Source organism: Tripterygium wilfordii, chromosome 23 (genome assembly GCF_013401445.1).
Source record: "Tripterygium wilfordii isolate XIE 37 chromosome 23, ASM1340144v1, whole genome shotgun sequence".
NCBI lineage: Eukaryota > Viridiplantae > Streptophyta > Magnoliopsida > Celastrales > Celastraceae > Tripterygium > Tripterygium wilfordii.
This window is the reverse complement of record NC_052254.1, coordinates 5,461,091-5,479,528: the sequence shown is the minus strand read 5'-3', so window position 1 is coordinate 5,479,528 and position 18,438 is coordinate 5,461,091. Positions and strand designations below refer to the sequence as shown.

Sequence of the window (18,438 nt, the reverse complement as noted above, 5' to 3'; positions counted from 1 at the left end):
CCATAGAAATATATTGCTCCAGTGAAGAACTTCGCGATCTCCACATTGAATTTGCTCTAACGCAAAATATTGCGGGGAAGAACTAAGTTGTGCAATGAATTCTAGGTAAAAGAGAATCCGGATCTGTGTATTTTTTATCGCAAGTTGGGTGGAGTTTTTGAAACTATTTTTTTTAAAAAACATAATAATATGTTTAATATGTATAGACTTTAGATTAAACATTTCTCCCCAATAAAAAACAAAAAAAGATAGAAAAAAAGATTGAATTTTTTTAAGAAGAGATACCCATTGGGCTTTTGGATGCTATTTAGGGACTGATAAGGGCCCGAATAATAGATGACAATCCATCTTATTATAAATTAGGGCTAAAATATTATATATGTCCTTAGACTAACACAATTTTTTGGGTCTCCTTAAACTATTTTTTTTTTCATTCTATCCTCAAAACTATTATTTTGCACATTATTTTTATCCCTAGTCAGTTTTTCGGTGTTGATTCTGACAAAAATGCTGATGTGACGTCCACGTGACTAATATACTCCGGCGAAGTTGACACGTTGATCAAGTTTTCTAAATTGATTTAATTCCACATGTGATATGAAATTTTAAAAAAATAAAAAGAAAAAGATAAGGGCACTTGCAATGGTAAAGTGTTATTGGGCCAATAAAGATGTTGTATTTTACTGATGTGGTTGTATTATAAAATGTGTTTTGTTTATGTGGCTGTATTGAGATAAGTGTTTTGCTGATGTGGATGTATTGATATTTGGTGTTTTGGTATAGTTTTGTTGTGGATAATATGGAGGAATGGAATGTTGTTGCCTCCATATTGGATGGGAAGAGAAATTGTATAGAAATTTGTGTTTTGTTAATGTGGCTATAGTGGAAGAAGTGTTTTACTGATGTGACTGTATTAGAATATGTGTTTGACTTGATTTTTTATATAATAGAGGTGGGATCGGACCAATATTTTTGTTGGTCCAGCAAATACCAAACCATTGCAGTTGCCCTAACCAACCAGTTTTGATTTAATCAAAACGAAATCAGAGAGCAATCCTCGACTTCACTGCCTCACACCCCTCATCGATGCTATGTCAGCATTTTTGTTGGAGTCAACGCCAGAGAATTGACTTGGGATATAAATAAGTGTAAAACAACAATTTGAGGATGGCATGAAGGGAAAAAATAGTTTAAGGACGTAATCGAGAAAAGTATAATAGTTAAGGACAGATAAAATGAAGGGAAAATATTTTTTTATCCTAATTTATAATTGATAGAGAACAAAAGAAAAATATATTTCAGCAGTAATGGATTCTGCCTGTTCCCCCGCTCTTGGCTTTGTAATTCTCTCTAGATCCTGTGCGTTTGTCTTCTCGTGTGTAAGCGTTCGTGGTTTTTCATCAAAGAAATTTTGTTATTGCAGGCTATCAATCATTTAGGTTTTATCCAGTGCCGAAGTTCAAGGACTTTGAGAAGAACGAGTGTCAGTGTTTCTCAATCTCAGGTGAGTGTTGATTTCATTCTATATGCTGCATTTCTTTTCAACTTCAGATGCTTAACCTGAATATCGAGTTTTATATTCTCTCTTTCTGTAGTTGTGTTATTTGGGGCTGATTAATGCAGTTAATCTGTTGTAATTAACTTCTGTAGGATCTTAAGCCTAGACGATTTCATCCATATTTCTTTACTTACGGTTCACCTTTTCAAAATTAAATAAGTTCAACACAGCTGATGAGAACTTGAAGCCAATATAGAAATCATTAGCAGCATACTTTTTTGTTGGAATTTCTGGTATTATGCACTATTGAAACCAAGAGGGCAAGCCATTTAGCTGTGGAAAAGTTGCTTCATCCCAACCTAGATATAAGATATTCAAACCATGAAAAAAGCCTCTCTGGAATTCAGGATAAGTGCACATTTGTCCTTCCCAAACCTCGGGATTATTTTAAACTTGACAGTTAACGTAATACTTAAGAAGCTAAGGGGTCTAAATTCTGAACAATGTTTGTCTAAGCTTGCTTCTAAATCAAAGATGTGTTTGAACAATAATTGTTCTGAGACAACAAAAATAATTCAAAAGGTAACTTAGGGGACAACTAAGAGCACCAGTGGTGTAAAGAAATGCCTCTGGGCAAAGAAAGAGGACCTGAATTTTGAATAGAAAACTGTCTAAAATTTTCGAACGAGACAACTAGGAAATTTTTTAATGACAGCTGGCGTACAAGAAGACTAGGAGTTTGTCGCTTACTTAATGACTATGATGTGTGTAGAGTCATTGAGTAAAAACATTGGATGTTAATTGAAGCTTGAAGTTGGTCACTTTGGGGCAACAATATTAGTCCTTGCTCTGATTTCACTTTGTCTCTGCGGTCATTTAAATGAATTAGAAAGATGATTGGGAGCCTTTTTTCAGTTAGCATTTTGGTCCAGATGATCCATAGTATGCATGGTATGATAGAGATGTTAAGTTTGGAAAGGCTAACATGAATGTTACAAGTACCATCCTCATCTCCTAAATAATGACTAACGAGAATATCACAATTTTTTTAAAAAAATGATCCTTGGGAATTCATGTATACCAAGATGCCCATGAGTGCACAGCTTCTAATTGTCAAAATGTGACAGGAACAGAGCAACTTGGAGCCTCCGAAGAAACCAGACGGGAGAATTGAAAACTTTAACTCCAAGTCAGTCACAATAGATAAAACTGTGATACCCAAGTCTCAGATAATTCAGCGAGTCAGCCTCCCTCCATTAGTTAGTGCATTGAAAGCTTCGACAAAGCAAAATGTTGCAAGTTTTCACTTCCCTGGGCATAACAGAGGGCAGGCTGCACCCCCTTCATTAACTCAGCTTATTGGTGCAGCACCATTTTTTCATGATTTACCAGAGCTTCCAGAACTTGACAACCTCTTTTCACCAGAAGGGCCCATTTTAGAAGCACAAAAGCTAGCAGCCAAACTGTTTGGGTCATCGGAGACATGGTTTCTTGTTGGAGGTACTACTTGTGGCATCCAAGCTGCAGTAATGGCAACATGTTCTCCTGGAGATTATATAATACTCCCTCGGAATTCTCATATATCCGCCATATCTGCCATGGTATTATCTGGAGCAGTTCCTAAATACATCATTCCCGAGTATGATTATGCATGGGACATTATGGGTGGCGTTACTCCATTACAGGTGAGTCTAATTATGATACATTTGGATACTAATTCTTTCAAAGGGTGCAGACATAGTGCTAGAGATTATATGATTGGACTCTTCTGCTACATTTTTTTAACTGAGGATAATTAGTTAAAGCATTGGTATCCTCAAGTCTCATTATAAGCAGTCTGAAAAATGGCCCAAAGTAGAGCGGTGCTATTGTTATGACTTATGACCAGAAGTTTCATTATTTCTGGAATTGTGATCATTTATGCATGAATTTGGTGACCAGTTTCACTTACATATGAGACAACCATGGAAGATATGGAATTAAATGGTCAAAAGTTTAAAACATTGGTGTCATAAATTCCCATTGTGAAAAGTTCTAAAAATTGATTTAGGAACAGAAAGGCAACCTTATTATTCTTTTAACATTTTCAAGATAAATATAATCACAGTGTAACATGTTTTATTTCTTTGCAAAGGCGATCATCCATGCATAACTTAAGTGGACAAGTTGACAGGTAGAGACAGCTCTGAAGGAATTGGAGTTAGAAGGTCAAAAGGCAGCTGCAGTTTTTGTTACCTCCCCGACTTATCATGGTATATGCAGCAAGTTGGGTGAGATTTCCAAGCTCTGTCATTCTCGTGGAATTCCTTTAATTGTTGATGAGGCTCATGGGGCGCATTTTGGATTTCATCCGAAGCTGCCATATTCAGCTATCCAGCAAGGAGCCGATCTAGCCGTACAATCTACTCACAAAGTTCTGTGCTCTCTTACACAGTCATCAATGCTACATCTGTCGGGGAGCATTGTAGATAGAGAAAAAATCTGTAGATGCCTTCAGACTCTTCAAAGCAGTAGTCCTAGTTATCTGCTTCTAGCTTCATTAGATGCTGCTCGAGCTCAACTAAGTGAAAATCCTGAAGCTGTTTTTGATAAATGTGTGGATGCAGCACTTCGAGTGAAACATCTTATCCGAAAAATACCACATATTACAGTTCTTGAGTTGCGAAATTTCCCCAATTTTCCTGCTATCGATCCCTTGAGGCTTACCATTGGTTTCTGGCATCTTGGTTTATCTGGTTATAAAGCAGATGAGATTTTATTTAAGGATCAAGGAGTCATTCCTGAACTTGTCGGTACCCAATCTATCACATGTGCAATCAACCTTGGAACTTGTGGGGATCATCTTCAAAGGCTTGTGACAGGGATAAAGAATTTATCAGCAAAAGCTATATCATCAAAAATTCTGAACACAGAAAGGTGGGCGGAGGATATAAATCAAGCACCTTTTGCTTATATGACCATGGCAATGAGCCCTAGGGAGGCCTTTTTTGCGAAAAAGAAGAGAGTGAGTATAGGAGAGAGCCTTGGTGAGATTTGTGGGGAGCTTATATGCCCGTACCCACCAGGAATTCCTGTGATGATCCCCGGTGAGATTATCACAGAAAGAGCTTTGAATTATCTGCTGCAGGTTAGACACAACGGTGATGTTATTAGTGGAGCTTCTGATCCATTATTGTCTTCCCTGGTTGTCTGTAGCATCTAATCTCATGCTAACTTGGTGCAGCTGCTGCAATGATGTGTAGACCAGGATGGCATGTCATTGGGTAAATATTTTGTAGGAACTTGATAAGGGAAGAAAATCTAGCAATGCTACTTGCTGTTGGTGCTGCAATTCAATTTTCAGTTTTTGTATCTCTCTGATTTTAGAGTCTTTTTATTATTATATAAAAATTTAATGTATGTTATTAACAATTTGAGTACAAGAATTTAACTTTCTAGTTAGCAATACGCAATAGATCAATCAAAAGATAATATAATAATTTCCGAATTTTAGCTGGAAGAAAAAGAGGAGAAAATAAGATGACGTTTCGGACATTTAGGAGAGGTATATATTATACATTTTGATATAAACAAGTGTAAAATTTCCAAGTTATCAATTGTACTTTCATGTACTAGTAGATTTCTCCAATATAAACAAGTAATATTATATATATACACACACACAAAAAGATTTTCCGATTTTTTCTGTACTGTTTTTTCACAAAAGACACAGTCAAGTATGTTATGCTATCAGCTTCAACAACTTGCTTGTGGCCATCAAAAAGACTTGGAAGCCCCAACACTTGGTAGCATGATCCATTACTGTAAACCAAAATATATGACCAGGTAAGGACATCTAGTTGCCAAAACCATCAGCATCATGCCTCAAAATATCAACCAACATCTCTAAAATGGCCATGATCTTCTATCTCGAGGGTTGGGACTGATTGTATCCCGGTTCATTAATTGTCTTGATGGTGTTCTCCTCCGTTTCTTGAACGGTTGACCGACAGGGTCGAAAAAAGGAGCCTTGTAATATGGTGGTGGAGGGAGTGCAGGCGTACCATGCTGCAGGTCAAAACCATCTGGGCTAGCCCACGCTAAGGGACTCACTGCTGCACAACAAAAAATATTCTCATGAGTAGGAAAACACATGCATTCTTCTTCTTTCTACCTCTTAAGGTACAATTTCATGCAATCTTTTGCAGAAAAAAGATGGCACAATTAAAAGGAGCTAAAAACAAAACAAACATCATTTGATAAAAGCAGAATCAATTCACCAGTCTCCCTCCAGAGTTTATGACGACTAGTAAATCAAATTCTTCTACATACCTTCACCAGATTCCAAAAGGCTAGTACTATCGTAGGAAGCAGCCACACGAGTAGTTCTTTTTCTCACATAATTTTCCTGTAAAGGCTTTGGGGTTTGAAATGAAAAGCGAGAGAGAGTTACACCATCTGTCATATACTCTGGATGTTCCATTAAATATCTGCAAATTAAAAGCACCATTAAGGATGCATAGAAAGTATTTGAACACTTCAAGATACCATAGGTAGGTCGGCAACCAACAATTTGTCTGCAGCAAAAACTAACCTCTGGATTTCTACCGTAGAGCGAAGCTTTTTCCCTGATGGTGAAACATAATACCTAAAACATGTAGAAAGAGAATCACAGAAATGATAATTAGAAAACTAAATAATTACTAAAATGAACTTCACAGCATAAATCGAATATAATTTAACAGGAAAATGTTAAGCCTTAAAGATTCAAACATAGAGAACAGAGGATGGTTCGGCAAAATTACAAAGGAACAGATGGAAATGGTAAAAAAGAGAAATAACAATTTGAATGTGAACATAATTCATGGTGTAACTAACTGAAGCAGAAAGAAGCATCAACTAGTTAATATGTAAAGTAACTCCATTGTGTTTGTTTTATTTAGAAAAGACTGTAGGCATGCATTTAAGACAAAAGAGAGCCAGAAAAATCATTTTCAAAGCAATGTAGCACTAATATCTACATTATCAGTCCCAGTGTGATGGAATATAGTGAAACCGTCATCCAAGAAAACTGGTTTTACTTGTATATGCCAACTCTCCTTCTTTATCCCATTTAAAACAAAGACATGCTACATAAGAAAATCACCAACTCAAAACAAATATTCACGTAAAAATGTTAAGATTAGTTATTTTGTCATTTAACCCAATAAACTAATTTGTTGGGTTGGGGCATTTCACATCTTTTATATATGTTCTAACAAAAAGCAATCATTGCTAAAAATAATTTGGCATTGACATAGTAGTAACCGTCCATGTAAAGGTTTTTCTTTTGTTATAACTTATAATTTTGTATAAAGGTTTGAGCTAACTAACCGAACCATATATCTATTATTGAGATTCTTTAAAAGTGAACAGATATAAGGCTGTAACATGGTTGCTTTCACAATCAAAAAAAAGGAAAAATCTATGTGCATAAAGTCAAGTAAAGGGTAATAGCTTTCAGGTTGCTGGTAAGGATAAGAGACTAAGGGTTAAGGAGTACGAAAGTAAACAGCAATAGAAGGAGCCTCCTTGCTCTTTAGAAGCAACATTTATCTGAATAAAGCAGAAGGGAAGGAGTAAAAGAAAGCATGGTGGAAGAACAAAAAAGATAGATATGATCGTGCCAGACGGAACCTCTCAAAGTCTATAAAAGGCATGCGCAGCTAGCTCCACACATTCTTCTATTGTTCTACTACTTCTTCAAAAAATTGCAAACAATGAGAGACACATTCAAGTTTCATTCCTATCCATTCAAACCTCGAAACTCTTTACTTTCAAAAGGCCAACCAAAAAGTTCAGTCCCAGATAACGACATATCTCTAGAAATTACTAACCTCATGTTATTGTTAACAGCCCAAGAAATCAAGTCCTTAATTTTCTCAGTGTATCATCCCCAGTTGTGGCCTAATGATGAAGACCAAGGTAGAAGGGTCAAGAATGCATATAATAGGGCTCGTCGATTGAAGATGAAAGAGCAACGCAAGGACGGGAAAGAGGCCATGCAAGCCATGCGAATTGAAGATGGGCAGGTTGACGATAACGGTGTTGCCATATCAGCAATGAGGCAAGAGGAGTTAACTGAAAGTGGCTGAAGTTAGACGTTAGTATTTCTATTAGTATTAGTATTCCTATTAGTACTTTAATTTGGTTTCTTTAAATTAGTTTCCTTGAGAGCGTACTTTCAATTATAGTAGGAATTGAAATAATTGGTGAGGCTATATAAGCCAAGTAGAATCTCTTAGTTTGGCATTCAATAAAATTATCAATCAAAAACGAGAATTTATTCTCACCACTGCTTGTTCTAAACTTCGGTTGAGGGCAAGATTTATCATTGGTGCTTTCATTGAGAGGTTCCTTCAATGGCATCTCAAAAGGAACGCCTCGAAGCTTTGGAAGCGTTAAACACAGATTTCAATCAAAGGATGACAAGACTTGAAGAACTGGTCACCAAAGGGTTCGAAAAACTGGCAGCCTGGGAGCCAGGCTCTGCTATCAAATCACCACTTCCTCAACGAGGTAGTGATTCTAATTCATCATCAGAATCAGACAGTGATTCATCCTCTGATGAGCAGGACCAAACAACAAACAAAATCCAAGATAAAATCCCGGCGGTAACTAAACCACGAATGAACTTTCCAACCTTCTCAGGGGAGGATCCTATCACGTGGCTTAGTCGTGCGAATCAATTCTTTCAATTTCACGAAATCAAGAAGGCAGTCAGGGTTAATTACGCCGCTTTCTTCTTAGAAGGCGAAGCTAATCTCTGGTGGCAATGGATTGAGCGCATATATCAGAAGAAGGAGAAAAAGGTTCGATGGAAAATTTTTGAAAAAGAGGTGCTCGCGAGGTTCGGCCCAACGGGGTACGTTGATCATGACGAGGCCCTATCACAGGTGAAGCAAACAGGTGACTTACGGGAGTATCTTAAAGAGTTCGAAAGGCTTTCCAATTTGGTGCATGGATGGCCGGAAAACGCCCTTATTGGGGCTTTTATTGGAGGATTGATACCAGAATTAGCTCATGCAGTGAAAGCTAAAAGGCCACGGACGGTCAGGAAGGCAATTGAGTGGGCACGCCTGGAGAATGACCACCTGGCGGATGTAAAGAAAAACGGACGAGCCGAGGCCAAACGTACGACGGGAGCCCTACCGGAATCGGGAATGAAACCGGCTAATCTTAACTCCAGACCCATTCCTCCTGGGGTCAAGAAATTGACATGGGAGGAGATGCAGAAGCGGCGAGAGAAAGGCTTATGTTTTAATTGTAGCGAGAAGTTTACGCCGGGACACAAGTGTAAAGCACCCCAACTCTTTCTCATCGAAAATTATGGGGAGGAAGCGGGACAGCCAATGGAAGAAGAATGCCAGAATTCAGTAGAAGAAAAAACTGAAAATTCAGATCACGTTATTTCGATACATGCTCTGGCTGGGGTTAAAGGACCTCGGACGATGAGGTTCCAGGCGCAAATCCGGAATTTTGTTGTTGCCGTACTTATTGATAATGGTTCATCTCTTAACTTCATCAATAGCTCTACTGTACAGAAATTACAATTGCCCGTGCAGCCCGTGGAGGCCTTTGAAGTTAGTGTTGCCAATGGAGATCGCCTTACGTGTAATGAAATTTGTAAAAAGGTGACTTTGAAGATTCAGGACGTACAGCTTTGTGTGGATTTGTTTGTCCTATCTCTAGCTGGGTTGGATGTGGTTCTTGGAGTCCAATGGTTGGAAAGTCTAGGAAGGATAGTAGCCGATTATCAAAACATGACTATGGAGTTTGCATGGGGAGATGGTTGGGTGAAATTAGTCATGCAGCCCCCAAGCAAGCCGGAGACGGTTCAGATGAAGTCTTTCGAGAGGATGTGCCGGAGTGGGGGACAGTGCTTCTCAATCTTGGAGGTACCGGGGTCTAATTTGAACAATGACAAAGAACCCATACTGCATGACTCAGTGAAAGCTTTGCTTGAAGAATTTGCATCGGTATTGGAAGAACCAAATTCTCTACCTCCAAGCCGACAATTCGACCATAAGATACCTCTCAAAGATGAGACAAAACCAGTCAATGTGGCTCCTTATCGGTATGCGCATTTCCAAAAGAACGAGATAGAGAAGCAAATTGCCGAAATGTTGCGCAACGGATTTATAAGGCCAAGTAATAGCCCTTTTTCTTCCCCAGTGTTGTTAGTCAAAAAGAAGGATGGGACGTGGCGATTTTGTAACGATTATCGGGCATTGAACGAGGCAACGGTGAAAGACCGATTCCCGATCCCAACAGTTGATGATATGCTTGATGAGTTAGGTGGAGCATGTTTTTTTTCTAAGTTGGACCTGCGCGCCGGGTATCACCAAATCAGGGTCCATGAAAAAGACATCCACAAGACGGCATTCCGAACCCATCATGGGCACTACGAATACCTGGTAATGCCTTTTGGTTTATGTAATGCACCCTCCACTTTTCAATTTGCTATGAATTCCGTATTCGGTGAGCATCTTCGGAAATTTATTTTGGTATTTTTCGACGACATATTGATTTATTCAAAAAAGTGGGATGATCATGTGCTTCACTTGCGCATAGTTCTGAAAATTTTGAAGGATCATAAGTTCCATATCAAGCCATCAAAGTGCACGTTTGCACAAGAAAAAACTGAGTACTTAGGCCATGTAATATCACGGGAGGGAGTGCAAGTAGATGACAGGAAGGTAGAGGCTATGGTTTCATGGCCCAAGCCAAGCAATATTTCGGCCTTGCGTGGGTTTTTAGGCTTGACTGGCTATTATCGGAAATTTGTGGAGCATTATGGGATCATCGCAAAACCACTTACGGATATGCTAAAGAAAGGGGGATTCCAATGGTCAGAAAAAAGTGAGGCGGCCTTTGAACGGTTGAAAAGAGCAGTGTCCGGCACTCCAATCTTAGCCATGCCAGATTTTGAGGCAGTTTTTGAAGTACATACTGATGCTAGTGAAAGTGGTCTAGGAGCTGTGTTGGTACAACATGGTAGGCCAATAGCTTTTCTCAGCAAGGCTTTAGGTCCAAAGAAGATTGGTTGGTCGGTGTATGCAAAGGAGTTGTTAGCAGTAGTGGAGGCTGTGCGGCTTTGGCGGCCATATTTGTTGGGGCAGAAATTTCATATTATTACGGACCACCAACCCTTAAAGCACCTTCTTGAGCAGAGAGTGATCACACCGGAGCAACAAAAGTTTGTGGCAAAATTGTTGGGTTATGAATTTGAGATTTTTTATAGACCGGGAAGGGAGAATGCTGTGGCCGATGCCTTATCTCGAAAGGAGGATGGTCCGGTCTTGCGGGCAGTTTCTGGTCCTAGTTGGCCAATTTGGAATGAGATCCGGGAGTGTACCAAGCTTTGTCCAAAGTGCCAGGATTTGATATCTCAAATTACTGCCCAGCCCGAGGCTAAGCCTGATTATGAGCTACGGTTTGGATTGATACAGTTTAAGGGAAGGGTCTTCGTACCAGATGTGGCAGACTTGAAAACAAAAATTCTACATCACTTCCATGATTCTTGCATTGGCGGACATTCTGGGGTCTACCGCACTTGGGTACGAGTGGCTCAAGTCTTCTTTTGGCCGGGCATGAAAGGGGAAGTACAAAGGTATGTAGCTGCTTGTGATGTATGCCAACGTATTAAAAGTGATTCGCGAAGGCCTAGTGGGCTTCTTCAACCCCTACCCGTGCCCAATAAAATTTGGGAGGACATATCGATGGATTTTATTGAAGGGTTGCCGCGATCGAATGGGTACGATGGAATAATGGTGGTGGTGGATCGACTGACAAAGTACGCTCATTTTGTAGCTATGGTGCATCCCTATACTGCCAAGTCCGTCGCTCAGTTGTTCCTTGCCAATATTATAAAGTTGCATGGGATTCCTACGTCCATTGTCTCGGACAGGGACAGGATTTTTCTTAGCAATTTTTGGGGCGAGTTGTTTAAATTGCAAGGAACTCAATTATCCATGAGCTCGGCCTATCATCCACAGTCCGATGGCCAAACTGAGGTAACTAATCGATCTCTCGAACAATATCTACGAGCTTTCACTCACTATAATCCTCGGAGGTGGGAGGAATTTTTAGCTTGGGCGGAATATTGGTATAATACCACTTATCATGTCTCTACTAATTTTGAGTATTTATATGGACGTGCTCCCCCGCACTTACCTAGTTATGTCGAAGGGTCATCTCCCAATGATGAAGTGGATCGTGACTTGTGTGAAAGGGATGAGTTACTCAAGGAGCTTAAAAGAAATTTGGAGAAGGCAAATAATAGAATGAAGGCGTATGCTGATTTGCATAGGCGAGAAGAAACTTTTGATGTAGGGGATATGGTTTATTTACGGCTACAGCCACATAAACAGAAATCATTGTCTCAAAAGGCTCTTTACAAGTTGAGTAGTAGGTATTATGGGCCTTATAAGGTGTTGCAGAAGATTGGTGGGGTTGCTTACAGACTTGAGCTTCCTTCTGATGCCCGGATTCATCCTGTGTTCCATGTTTCTCAATTAAAACGACAGATTGGTAAGGATATTACTAGCAGCGGTATACTGCCTCCGTTGGACCAGGAGGGTCGGGTTTTGCTTTCTCCGAAAAAGGCTGTAGAGTACCGCCAAATTAAGAGAGGAAATCGACTTCGTTGGGAGGTGCTAATATTATGGGAACAGTTAGACGAGAGTGAGGCTACTTGGGAGGACCTTACTATGTTCCAATTGCAATTCCCTGAATTTCCGCTTGAGGACAAGCTCGTTCTTGAAGGAGGGGGGAATGATGAAGACCAAGGTAGAAGGCTCAAGAATGCATATAATAGGGCTCGTCGATTGAAGATGAAAGAGCAACGCAAGGACGGGAAAGAGACCATGCAAGCCATGCGAATTGAAGATGGGCAGGTTGACGATAACGGTGTTGCCATATCAGCAATGAGGCAAGAGGAGTTAACTGAAAGTGGCTGAAGTTAGACGTTAGTATTTCTATTAGTATTAGTATTCCTATTAGTACTTTAATTTGGTTTCTTTAAATTAGTTTCCTTGAGAGCGTACTTTCAATTATAGTAGGAATTGGAATAATTGGCGAGGCTATATAAGCCAAGTAGAATCTCTTAGTTTGGCATTCAATAAAATTATCAATCAAAAACGAGAATTTATTCTCACCACTGCTTGTTCTAAACTTCGGTTGAGGGCAAGATTTATCACCTAACCACTAAACCAATACAAACCTAAATTACTCTTACCACAAGGAATCACAAGAAAGACGTACAACTGTTCTTACGCTATGGCACAAATGCCATTATCAGCCACTGTCGATTCTCTTCCCTCTTCATGCTTATATCCAACTCAGAAGTAACCAGCATTGAGAACATTTTTGAACAGCAGCAAAAATAAATAATGATGGCACCAAATGTGTGCCTCCCATGAACAAACAATAGATTATAAGTTATAAAATCTAGAACAGCTGAAAGAGAACTTTTGTCTAAATCATAGGTGCAGTGAAACCAAGCACAAATGCTAGAAAGCCATCTTTTCTTCAAACTATAAGAATGAGCTTCCTTAGTGTTAAGAACTAAAAGGAGCATCATAACAAAATATGCACAGCACAGTTGAACAGGTGTTCTATATGATATGCAGACCAAAGTACAAAGATTCTCAAACTATTTGTTTAGTTTTTTTCTAATATCAGAGTACGAATATTGACAGTGGTAACCAAATTGCAAGTGGGGGAACACGAAAAATACTCAACTAGAATTAAATTATCAGAAACACAAATGGGGAAAAATAAGAAAAACCAAAAGCAAGGAAGCAAGGAAAGGAACACATACACATCTGCAAACTTTGTGCTTCCTTCACCTCTAATTCTCAGTAGCCGCTGCCACCCAGGAGGAGGCTGAGCAATATTAGGCTTATCAATGGCCCAAAGCCCGCCGTCATCTTGAGAAATGTCTGTTGGATCATCACATTGAATATCAGGTCGCCACTCACGGGCAGCTTCACATACAAAAGGCTGCTCTAGGATATGTTCACGTATTTCTTCGTACTTTTCCTTCGTTGGGATAAGCCTCCATTTTAGACAGTTGGCACACTGAACTGTAAAAGCCCCTACAGAAGGCAAAATTCGAGAAGGTGGTGCCAAGTCCCCAGTTAATGGTAGAGGTGAGCATCGAATAGGGTCAGGAACTGGCTCAATTTCACCATTAGCTCCAGGATCATAGAGCACCAACTGCTTAGAATTATTCTCATTGGAGACAGTGTCTTCATCCCCTGTCTCAAGAGACCTATCATCTTCCAAGGAAGAAGAAACTTCTACAGGCCTCTGAAAACTGCCACCCATATGGCCTGCAGTTGTATCGGTGAAGCCATTTTCTTCCTGTTTCACCCCCAACAAAGCTATTTCTGGATGTGACTGCATCTGTATAAGAGCTCAACCACCAGTTAGAGATGGAATCCCTGAGAAAGAATTTTAGAACAACATGATAAATATTCTTTAATGCTAAGCATGTCGAACTAAAATAACCAATATCTTTACTTCATCGAAGTGACTACACACGTTTTAAAATTCATGTTTTTCATAACAAAACATACAGTGACATGAAATGACAAACCACGACAACCTTTTAACCAGAGTTTCAGTACAAGCATATTTTACGCCCGAAAGCAGAGGAATTTTCAAAATAATAGGTGCCAGAGAATCTGAAGACAATGTCTGATAGAACATGACATCTATCGCTATGGGTTTCTTGGAAACATACAAGTATACAACTGTTTATCCATCCACAAAATCCACTGCGAGCAAACAGCAGTCCTTCTGATCCTAGACTACCCAGCAGCGCTAGAGTGTGAATAAAGGAAGCAAATCTGATCAACTGCAAAATAAATGTTTCATAAAAAATTCAGTTCAAACCTAATCTAGACTAGAAGGGGATCTAGTAAGGTTATTTAACGGATGACCTTCATTTTCTCAGTATTCAATAGCTGAGGATCAAAAGCATATCAAAGAGGTGTGTCTTTCATTGAACTCGTTCTTGTTGGGTGCCTACCATACAGGTTGTTCAGATAATTGCAAATATAAATACTTCAACCTCAAAAGACAGTCAAAAATTAACTCTCCTCCTCGCTTACCACTAGTCTATTTAGGTGGATAAAACTAAAATGGATTCTCTCTTCACCTAGACCAAACTATAAGATGAGTAAACCTGTGAATATGATGCAGTAGCTAGTATACATTCCCTTAAATAGTCCCACAGATTCAACAGTCCACAGTATGCCTTTCCTCATTTAACCCTTGCCCTTAACGGATTCATACAAAAACTAAGCCAACACAAAATTCGCAATCAAAGAAACGCCCTGCCATGAACATTCATAAAAGCAAAACCCACATACGGAGGAGCAAATCATTTCAGAAGTTTAAACCAAATCCACCTCCTTGGTGCAAAAACTAATCATGTCCGTCCAAATTTCAAAACATAAAAAGAAACAATTTTCATAAGGATCTATCACCGAACCACCGAACCTGCAACATGATTCTTTTCAATGAGCACTCAAATAAAAAAAAAAAAAAGTTACTATAAATGTTAACACTAAACCTTTCCATTTTTTCCCCGTTCTTTCCTACCAAACAAGATCAACCAATCAGTGCTCGATCATAAAGGACCGGAAGAGGAAAGGAAACAGAGCGTTACCACAACGCGATCGCACCAATGGATTTGAGCTGATCCAAATCAGAGCAAATCAAATCAGCGGGACACCAGAGAGAAGAAGGTACAGACCAACAAGAAAACAGAGGAAAGAGAGATCAGACAAGAAAAGACGATGAAATCAGAGCCGTTGCTTGAAGGAGAAGTAGACGGGGATCCTACGGTCACAAACGCGTGATTGTTGTGTTTGCCTTGTTGGTTGGGCTCTGTTTTCTCCTCCTTGATAACGGAGCGAAGGAACCAATAAGGAAGAGCACGGATTTTGAGATGAATAATAGTATAATTATTTTAATATTTTCATTTTTCGTCCTTGAGATTTTCATTTTTTATGTATAATCAAAATAAATTTGTTTAGATTATTATTTATGAGTAATGATAACTAGTGCACTTGATAAGAGGAGGATTAATTAACTCTGCTATCTCACTTAAAACATAATTTGTTAATAAGTTTTGACTAATATTTTATAGGAAGTCAAAATTATCCTAAACAAAAAAAACTCTCCCCTTCTTTTTATCTTTTCTATTTTCCGTTCCCTACACCATTAAAATCATGAAAATCCCGCATTTAATTATCCAACTTATTTCCTTAGAAGAAATGTTGAAGCACGATTGCTTGTTGTGGCTTTCACTTATAACACTCATACATTTTGGTTTAAAAAATTTTCGATTTCAAGGTAACTCTTATATTATTTTCACCTTTTTTTTTTTTTATCTCTTTTCAATCTTTATACACATCTATAAATATTCCCTTTAACATTTGTATGTTTAAGGTAAACATATATAGAGAAATTCTCATATAAGGGTTTAATATAAGGGTGTAAAATAAAGATCTAATGTAAATGTGTAAAATAAGGATCTATGTTTACACCATTGATTATATATGGGACCCAAAATAGTGAACCCGACCTGTCATCTAATTTATGAACACCATTAAAACGTAACTCTTATTTTACACCCTTACATTAAACATTTATGTGAGAATTCCTCAACATATATATACCTTCTTCTTTTTTTCCACTACTTCTTCCTTCAATATATTCATGCTTTAAAATAAGCTCATATTTTTGTTTTTGATTTTGCCTTTTATTATTATGCTTATAGAAAATGAGAATTTATTTGTTGAAGGTCATGAATATGGCAACGGTCTTGCTATTTCCACCTCTATTTTTGCTTCTTTCATCCCCTTGTCACATCATGATTGTGAAAATAGCAAGGCCCTTCGGGTATTCATCAATGGTATCGACCAGATTTGACATGTGACAGCGCTTTGAGATTCATGTCTCGATCTCTCATTGGATTTAGTAGTAAATTGAACATATATATATATATATATATATATATATATATATATATATATATATATATATATATATTGGTACTTACATGATAATTACTCTCTCTCTCTCATCAAAAGAAGCAGTCTTTACAATATTGACTTGGTTTCTATGAAGAAATTAAAACATACGCTATATATAAAAGGCTATGAAACGAGAGCTTGCCATCCGTTTTTCTTTTGTTTTTTTTCCTTGTGAGAAATCCATTTATGGCATATGAAAGAAAAGATTTAGCCTTCAACCATACATTTTTTAATTTTCTAACATTCATAAACATCAATCCTAAGTCATAGACTAACTATGAACTATCGTCCACAGTCTATATAATATATATATATATATATATGTATATATGTATAATTTTATGTACTACTCATCATGAACTGTTATGCTATAAATTTATTATTTTCGTCGAAAATTTAATCTCAAGCACAAAATTAAACTCACATAACTACGTTTAACCCCACGCATTAACACGTTATTATCAATATCGTTAACAATAATTACTTTGTCCAAGTTGCCTTGACAAACGGTTACCCGATATCTCTCATTATGATTCAATGGTTTAGATACAGGTACAATTGCGCAGTTGTATGGGTTATGCCATACACATAACAACTAGAAGCATTTATGAAGTGTAGACGTTCTATATTTCCTCCTGAAATCACGGTGTTGTAATTTACATAATTTGTTTGAGTATTGAAATGTTATTTGTCTGTATTTTAGGTGAATATTTGACAAAGAGATTCATCCTATAAATGAAACCAATGAAAATCAGTGAGTGCGTCAAAACAAATATATGTATAAAAAAAATTATTGAAGCATAAAAATTAAATTAAATAAAAAATAAAAATTTATGTGTATATTGAAACATTTTTATACTTGTGGTAATTTATATAGCAACGCCGTTTTTGTTTTTGGTAATTTTTTGGTTGGAGTCCAAAGTCAATTATTTGGATTTGGTTTTTATCTGTTCCTCAACCTCAACGTGTATAATTGGTTACTGTCTAATATGGGATTAAAAGCATCATTTCTTTTGAATTAAAATTGGATAAAAACATGTGTAATTGACAAGAAATTGGTCAAATTCTGGAAGTGAGATTTATAGACTAACCATGTCACGTCATGATGTGACATGGGGATGAAAGAAGTAAAAATGGGGTGAAAATAGCAATATCTATATGGCAAACGACATTGTTTGACTTAAATGATTTCCTTAATGGTGAGAAAGTAATGAGAATTTAGAGTGGAATTTGGTTGATTGGAATGAATATCTTTACCGGTTTTATGGTCTCTTTTGAAGAATATGAAGGGAAATATTTAATGGAAGACAAAGAGATAGGATTGGAAGACCTGTACAAAAGACAAAAAAGTAAATGGAAAGTTTTTTTTAAGAGTAATTTTGGCTTAATATAAAATAACAGTCAAAACTTATAAAAAAAGATAGTAGTTTTGGTTTATGCATTTTTTCTATTGTCTCAAATTAGTTGTGTGAGAGGTTTGTGTCACAAATCCTAAGTTGTCTAGCCGGGTTGCATCGAAGTAGGAGAAGGAGATGTTAGACTAGATTTTATGCAATTGCCCACCCTCATTTTTTTGAAAAAATAAATAAATTATACAATACAATTTTTTTTAATATTTAAATAGATAAGTGATATTTAATATATTTTTAAGTAATCTTACCCTCCCTCGTGCTTTCCTCATTCTCTCTCTCAGTCAGTGAGACTTGACTCTAGTATAACCTTTCAATCTCACGCCATAAAGCCTCAATCGGCATCAACAGTCGCAGCCTCATTGCATGTTTGCCTTTGCACTATGAGTCGCCTTGGGTTAAGCTTTTATCTTGTTATGGGATCCTTTAGTATTGATCTTCCGGAACTAAAAGGAATAAG

The 18,438-nt window shown here is 37.7% G+C and overlaps 2 protein-coding genes across 8 annotated transcripts; one reads left to right on the top strand and one right to left on the bottom strand.

The window, feature by feature from the left end:
- The first annotated feature begins 1,278 nt into the window (after positions 1 to 1,278).
- On the top strand, positions 1,279 to 4,945 carry LOC119992406 (arginine decarboxylase-like). 2 transcript variants are annotated; one of them, XM_038839075.1, is made up of 4 exons: positions 1,279 to 1,340; positions 1,424 to 1,504; positions 2,632 to 3,183; positions 3,672 to 4,945. In XM_038839075.1, exons 1-4 carry the CDS (start codon positions 1,308 to 1,310, stop codon positions 4,698 to 4,700), a joined length of 1,695 nt encoding a protein of 564 aa, XP_038695003.1. In that variant the 5' UTR covers positions 1,279 to 1,307; the 3' UTR covers positions 4,701 to 4,945. The 2 variants fall into 2 exon arrangements, with proteins under 2 accessions (XP_038695003.1, XP_038695001.1); XM_038839073.1 differs by having other exon boundaries at positions 2,626 to 3,183.
- A 134-nt stretch (positions 4,946 to 5,079) lies between these two features.
- LOC119992407 (methyl-CpG-binding domain-containing protein 2-like) lies at positions 5,080 to 15,451 on the bottom strand. 6 transcript variants are annotated; one of them, XM_038839081.1, is made up of 6 exons: positions 15,198 to 15,451; positions 14,268 to 14,381; positions 13,341 to 13,965; positions 6,072 to 6,125; positions 5,810 to 5,967; positions 5,080 to 5,592 (listed from the first exon to the last, which is right to left on the bottom strand). In XM_038839081.1, the coding sequence occupies exons 3-6, from the start codon at positions 13,925 to 13,927 to the stop codon at positions 5,384 to 5,386; spliced, it is 1,008 nt and encodes a 335-aa protein (XP_038695009.1). In that variant the 5' UTR covers positions 13,928 to 13,965; positions 14,268 to 14,381; positions 15,198 to 15,451; the 3' UTR covers positions 5,080 to 5,383. The 6 variants fall into 6 exon arrangements, with proteins under 6 accessions (XP_038695009.1, XP_038695004.1, XP_038695005.1 ...); XM_038839076.1 differs by lacking the exon at positions 15,198 to 15,451 and adding an exon at positions 14,467 to 15,060 and having other exon boundaries at positions 13,341 to 13,927; XM_038839077.1 differs by lacking the exon at positions 15,198 to 15,451 and adding an exon at positions 14,467 to 15,060 and having other exon boundaries at positions 5,080 to 5,589; positions 13,341 to 13,927.
- Between the last annotated feature and the right edge of the window lie 2,987 nt (positions 15,452 to 18,438).